General features: G+C 40.8%; 1 protein-coding gene across 1 annotated transcript in view; it reads right to left on the bottom strand.

Annotated features, from left to right (window-relative positions):
- Window positions 1-171: 171 nt before the first annotated feature.
- The window catches only part of LOC135097607 (uncharacterized), a 27,760-nt gene continuing 20,431 nt past the window's right edge, over window positions 172-7,500 (bottom strand). The window contains exons 4-5 of the mRNA XM_063999535.1: window positions 822-1,021; window positions 172-608 (exon numbers count right to left, since the gene is read on the bottom strand). Coding sequence (XP_063855605.1) covers window positions 459-608; window positions 822-1,021 — 350 coding nt within the window. The 3' untranslated portion in view covers window positions 172-458. The remainder of the gene's footprint in view (window positions 609-821; window positions 1,022-7,500) is intronic.

The following is a 7,500-nucleotide window of genomic DNA, read 5'->3' on the forward strand; positions in this document are numbered from 1 at the left end:
CATTATTTATTTGCCAACACAATAAACACACAAGGAAAAAAATTAATCTCCTAAATAAGACTAAACAATAATTATATATATGCCAACACAAAATAAAGAAGAACAAATGAAGACAAATGAAGAAGACTAAGCAAAGCAAATTAATCTGAATGCTAATAAAAACTAGCAGTGTTTAAAAATATAGTATATTTAAACATTATCGTCAAAGATGCTGAAGCTTAAAAACACTGACAGTGTTGCTGCTACTGTGTGCTGTCTTCCTGTAGCACTCTGGTCAGCTCATGTGCTGCCAGCTTCACAGCACCACCCTCTGCTAAAAATAAATGAATAAATGTTGCAAACATTATCTGATGTCAAATAATAATTATGGGCTTGTACAGAGATGAGTCAACAACACCACCACCACCTTAACATGGTGAAGCAACAAGAGGCCACAGGTCACAGGCAGGGTGGCCAGGTCAAAACTTTCCCCCGCCCAAAGGCCCCGCCGCACAGACTGCCGCCTCCACCGGCCTCTTCCACGCACACTCCGCCGTGGCCTCCCCGCGCGTCACCGCCAGTGGCGCAGGGCTCGCCGCCACACTCGCTTCACAACTCTGGCCGCTTCCCTGCAGAGCAAAAATACAACAGCAATTCAAGTCTTTTTCTCGCTAAGTGACACTAAGTATTTCAAATATTTTCACATTTTCACTGAGATCTCTAACACAAACCTATTATTATTTGAGTGTGAGAAGAGTGGTCTCGTCAAACATGGATGGACAAACAAGGTACATTCTGAACCCAGTGAACACGCCGACTACCGAGTACAACAAGACCAACACCTGTCTCACCACACGCTGCCAACAGACACGCCGTTCCGCATCAAGCAGTACGCGGGAGTCACCGGCCTGTGGCATGGTGCCACCGCATAGCCACGTTGTGTATATTCCGACGGCGCGGCTGACAGCGTCTTGGGAGAGACTTGTGGAACGCTGGTCTGGAGGCCTCTGGGGGCGTCGCTTTCTGGGCAAAACTTGGGCTTCTGAGACGCACAGAGAGACAGGTCACAGCAAGAGGTCACAGCATCAATTGAATGCTGCGACTGCTACGCAGCACAAGCCAGCAGCAAGTCACTGGCCTGGCACTCCACCAACACCCCTGCTGTCACTCAATAAATCACCAATATTCTACTATTTACTCCACTCCACCCACTCTTCCACACCACAACCCTACAGGGGCTCAAACACGCACACACACACACACACACACACACACACACACACACACACACACACACACACACACACACACACACTATCACAACCAACCAAATGATGAAAGTAAAAGAAAAAAAGAATATTTTGTGTATGTATTACCTATTACAATGAGGAAGTGTCAAAATTATACGTTTTTTTTTTGTTGTTGTTGTAATTAAGTCTTTCCTCATTTGTCATTTGGGGGCTCATTTTCTTATATGTCAACTCTATTATGGCAAATGCTTTAATACTTTAATTTTTGGGGATCTCTATAAAAGCGGAGCATCTGATGATCCGGGCAATTATCGACCTATTTCATTACTATCAATTCTGTCCAAGATTCTTGAAAAGGTAATAGCCACGCAGTTAACAAACTTCTTGGAGTCAAATAACTTGATTAACTGTACACAACATGGATTTAGACCTAACTTATCAACCATCACGGCTCTAACTAAAGTTACAAATACTATTTACGAAAACATGGACAGTAAGAAGATATCCTTACTTGCTTTGTGTGACTTGTCGAAAGCTTTCGATAGTGTCAGCCACAACATTTTATTGGATAAGATGTACGAAATGGGAATTGACTCATTCTTGTTTAGTCATTATTTAAGCAATAGAACGCAATCAGTTCGTGTTGGAGACAATGTATCCTTAAAGCTGAACGTAAGTTTTGGCGTTCCTCAGGGATCTATTTTAGGCCCTATATTATTTACTATATATGTCAATGACCTCAGCACACAAGTAAAAGACTGCTCCCTAGTGCAATATGCAGACGACACACAAATTATACTTTCAAACTCAGTTGAAAACTTGCCTGATCTCATAAGAAAAACTGAAGAAACTTTAGAAAAAATTAAAAGATACTTTAATAGAAATGGTTTATTACTTAACATGAATAAAACTCAGTGCATGTTCATTGGTAGCAGGAATTTACTTTCTAGAATACCCAATGATACTGTGATACACGCTGGTGACACATGCATCCAACCCTGTGACTCCTTGAAAAATTTGGGTGTACTCGTATTCTTTGATAAACATATGCTCTTCGACACACACATAACTGAGATGACTAAAAAAGCCTTCGGAGTACTGATGTTCATCAATAGAATAAAAGAGCTTTTTAGCAGTAAGGCCAGAAAAATTGTTATTCAAACACTTGTCCTTAGCGTTATTAACTATGGCATGATGATATGGGGCTTTGCCAATAAAACTCAGCAAAAGAGAGTGCAAAAACTGTATAATTTTTCGGCAAAAGTGGCTGTAGGAGGAAGATCAAGGTATGATCATGCTTCTCCAATACTAGATGAATTAAGATGGCTAAATGTTAACAAAAGGATTCAATATGAACAGTGCATATTTATGTATAATATTATCTATAATAAGTTCCCTAATTGGTTATTCACCATCCCAGCCGTGAGTCAGGTCAGTCAAAGAAGCACGAGGCAACAACACAATTTCCATATACCAAGAACCAACACGAACTACGGCCAAAGATTAATGTCTGTTAAAGGACCACGAGTGTGGAATGCCTTGCCCCCAGATATTAAAATTACGACAAATGCTCAAACATTTAAGACAAGCCTCAAACGTCACATGTTGCACCATGATCTTCCCCTTGGATTTTAATTACAATATAGAATAGATACATAGCTTTTAATTTACTTAGTTTATGTTACTTTTAGAAATTTTAACTGCTTGATAATTCTATTTTATGTGTTATTTTTATATTCTTATTGTTTGATTTTTTGCTGCCAGTTGTATGACTTGCATCTTATTGGAAGAATTAGTAGCTATGATTTTCTTTTATATGTATATACACTCTTTATGGAAGAACAACCATTGTAATAATGGAAAATGACAATAAATTCAATTCTCTAAGGAATGTTCACTTTTATTAAACAGTTATCCCCTACAGTGTGTCCTACGGCTTATTTTTTTTTACCACCCTAAAATTATGTAACCAATAAAGTTTCAGACAAAACTGCTCAGTACTATTTTATTACCGTCTCTGTATTGTGTTAAAGATAAACATAATATTTTCAAAGACAAAAAAAAAAAATAATAATAATAATAAAAATATTTTCAAAGGGTTAAGGGCGTGCTGGCTTTTAACACACACACACACACACACACACACACACACACACACACACACACACACACACACACACACCAATAGCGGCCACTAGTGTATGCATGGAGTTCCTGGTTGACTGGGTCGTGTCTGTCAGAATTGCCAGTCGTGTATCTTCCTTGCAGTGTTACCAAGGCGGGCAAGGTTACGTTAGGGGCACAAGAGGCAATGCCAGACGCGCCCCCAGCCAGGCCAGGACCCCACGTCTTCACTAGTGGCCAATAATGATAACAAGAATACTAAGAATACCACACACCACCACAATGTTGCATTGAAGCACATTTAAATACCCAAATACAACATGGATCGCAATTTTATAGTTTTCACTGATTTAATGACACAACACAACACTACACGACAATTAGAGGCGCCACGCAACCCTGTTCAGGCACTACAGTGATCTGAAAGTGTCCACAGTGTGTGTGTGTGTGTGTGTGTGATGAGGCAGTCAGAGCGAGCTGTCCGCCATTAACAAACTCTTAGAAGGAACAACAACAACAACAACAACAACAACAACAACAACAACAACAACAACAACACACACACACACAAACACAAACACAAACACAAACACAAACACACACACACACACACACACACACACACACACACACACACACACACACGCACACTTTTCAATTGGTCGTCGACTTCATCCTTGAGCTCCTCGGCCGCCATCCTCGCTCTAATGAGAGAGAGAGAGAGAGAGAGAGAGAGAGAGAGAGAGAGAGAGAGAGAGAGAGAGAGAGAGAGAGAGAGAGAGAGAGAGAGAGAGAGAGAGAGAGAGAGAGAGAGAGAGAGAGAGAGAGAATCTTGATCTTGATGGTACAGGTGGCACAGGATCACTCCTGAGCCAGGCCTTTGGATGGACAACTCCTGTAGAAGGTGAAAAAAAAAAAAGAGAGAAACGAACAGCACATTCTCTCCAGAAACTCTTTCACCGCCTCAATCATCCTTTCATTCGCCTCTCTACACAGTCCCAGCAAAAACACCATCAACTCCTTTCCTGTCTTCTCCACTCTTACATTCCTATCATGCCCTAACTCAGTCAGTATCTCTTGCATCATCTCATTCCTGTCTCTGGCATACTTCACACACTCCAGCACCACATGTTCCACCGTCTCATCCTCTCCCATGTCACACATCTGGCACACTTTGCTGCGGGACTCAGACCACCTGTAACTCCTTGCATTCACATCCATACACTGTGCCCTCGCTCGGAAGAGAAGATCACCACCGCCCAGGCTTCCATCATACCACCTTTCATACCTCGGGGCCTCTTTCTCCTTGTACCATTCCAGGATCTTCTTTCTTTATCTCATTCTTCCATTCATTCAGTCCTACACGTTTCACTTCTTTGTCTATCTCATTCTTCCATTTTCTCACATCCCATTCGGCTCCCACTCTGCCTCCTCTTGTTACCACCCATTCACGCTCATTTTGATTCCTTTCAACCATTATCATCGTCCACACAACTTGCAATCCATTCCTGTCTGTCATTCTCATGCACCTCTTCCTCCATTTGCTTCCACTTTCATTCCACAGGTACACCTTCCTTGCTATTCTTGCATTATCCATTCTCTCAAGCCTAATCTTGTACCTAAGTGTGGCTTTTGTGAGTCTTTCCCTAAAGGTGCTCCATCCCATATCACCTCTCAAGGCTTCTACAGTGCTGTGCACCTCGGTGCACTCAGTGCCATCCTTGCTACTCTATTCTAGCCCACTTCTAACTTACCAATTTCACTTTCATTCCATGCAATCACATCCATACCATACATTATACTTGGCACAGCCACACTCTTCCACACTTTTCTCAACACATCATACTTGCTCTCATCCTTGCCGCACTTCCCAATCGACTTACCCACTGGTTTACCATACTTATCTTATCATTATTTGCCTTTCCACATCCACTAGGACTCATCCACATCGGTATGCCTTGCCTTGCCATTCTTCTGCCTTATCACACACCTCTCCACTTCCTCCCTACTGATTCTTTCATCCAGTTCATCTGCATTCTTCCTTTCCAGTGTCACACATCCTTCTTTCACACTAAACATCTCACCTATCCCAACTACTTTTTCCCAGAACCCTTTGATTGGCTTCCTGATTCCCTCCTCTGTTATAACTACACCATCACTTTTAGACTCTCCACATCAACACTGCCTGACATATTCTCACCTCTCATGAACTTGTACCATTCATGGTCACTTTCCATACCTTTCTCCCTTAAAGATTGAGTCACACTCCTTTCACTCTTCACTTTAGCATTCATTATCATTCGTCTTGTCAACCGCTGCTGCTTCACATACGCTGCCCATGCATTCTGATACTCATTCTCTGCCTCATCGTTTTCATGCCTCTTTTTCCTCAGCCATCTACACTGTCTACTCATTCTGTTTCGCTCCTTCCTAGACGTTCTGATTTCATCATTCCACCATGGTTTACATACATTCTTTCTTGTACCTACTCTCACAAACCCTATCTGGTTCTCAGCAGCACCCCTCACGTCCTCAACCATTTTCTCATTCAGATGCTCCACGTCATGCACACTTTCGTCATCCCAGCTTCTCTCACTCAGATCAACCTAAAAGTTCTCCCATCCTACATCTCTCAGTCTCCACTTCTTTTTCTTACTTGCCACTTTCATTTCATTCCCACTCTGTGCATCAAACAATCACATCCAGCATGTTGTGATCAGACACAATATCAACCAAACCATCCTCGTCTATCCACATATGTGACACAATTTCACGCACTCTTCCATTCATCAACACATAGTCAATTGCTGATTCCTGTTCTCTTGCACTACAAGTCACACGCCCCTCAGCCAAAGTAACATTCAGATTTTCCAGCTCCAGGTCATCAGCAAACTCCCCAAGCATTTCACCATTCCTGTTCACCTGTCCCCCCGTATTCCCACATGTGCATTCATGTCACCCATAACTAGCACTCTCCTCTCCATGCTCTCTCATAACTTTCTTAAGTATGTCATTCTTCCTCCTATTCTCCCTCTCTGCTCTTTCACCCATGACAGTCATGTACACAACCACCAGTACCACCGTCTCTGGTCTGCCACGACCATCCATGCATTCCACTCTGACTGCAAGCACATCCTCACTACTTGTACACTCCCCCACATCAATCTCCTCTACTTTCAGTCCCCTTTCTTTCTTGTAGAGTAGGGCTCCGCCTCCTCCCAGTGTTTCCCGTGTCTTACGCCCCTTTCCAATCATAACATACTCGCATCCCTCCATTCGTACATCATCTCTCTTTCTCTCTCCCGTTTACAATCTTGAATCTTGATCTTTGCTCGACGTCTTTCGAGAGTTTTTGGAAGTGTTTTTTGCTTTTATTATGTTTTTTAGATATACTTTTTTGAATAGTGTTAACAGTAAAATGTGGGAAATTTAATGGGCTAATTTCATATACTATTTATTTATTTTTTTTTTTTTGCAGGTAATTATTTAGATATTTAGAAAAATGTTGAAAGCATATTTGTGTCTTAGAATTTGATATGCTATATATTTTTCAATTTTTCATTTTTTTAACTAACTTGTAATTGATGATGGCGATAGTCAGAGATGAGAAATTTAAAGGACTATCGTGATGTACCACTATATTTTGCTTTCGTCTGTTAGTTATTTAGATATTGTGAAAAAAAAATGTATAACTATTAAGGTGTCTCAAAATTAGAATTGCTATATATTTTCTTCATTTTTTTTTCTCTTTATTAACTAACTTGCAATTGGTGATGGCGATAGTCAGGGATGAAAAATTTAATGGACTACCATGGTGCACTATTAGTTTTGCTTTTCGACTGATAGTTATTTAGATATTTAGAGAAATATTATAGAAAAAAATATTATCATTTTTCTCTTCTTCCTATTATAATTACTACTACTACAGTGTGTGTGTGTGTGTGTGTGTGTGTGTGTGTGTGTGTGTGTGTGTGTGTGTGTGTGTGTGTGTGTAAAATAATAATAACAACAACAACAACAACAACAACAACAACAATAATAATAATAATAAGAAGAAGAAAGTGAAAAAGAATAAGAATAAGAATAAGAAGATGATAATGAAGACACCCATATAGAAGACATACTAAATCCTCCTCCTCTCTCTCTC

The sequence above is a fragment of the Scylla paramamosain genome, unplaced genomic scaffold (assembly GCF_035594125.1).
Source record: "Scylla paramamosain isolate STU-SP2022 unplaced genomic scaffold, ASM3559412v1 Contig26, whole genome shotgun sequence".
NCBI lineage: Eukaryota > Metazoa > Arthropoda > Malacostraca > Decapoda > Portunidae > Scylla > Scylla paramamosain.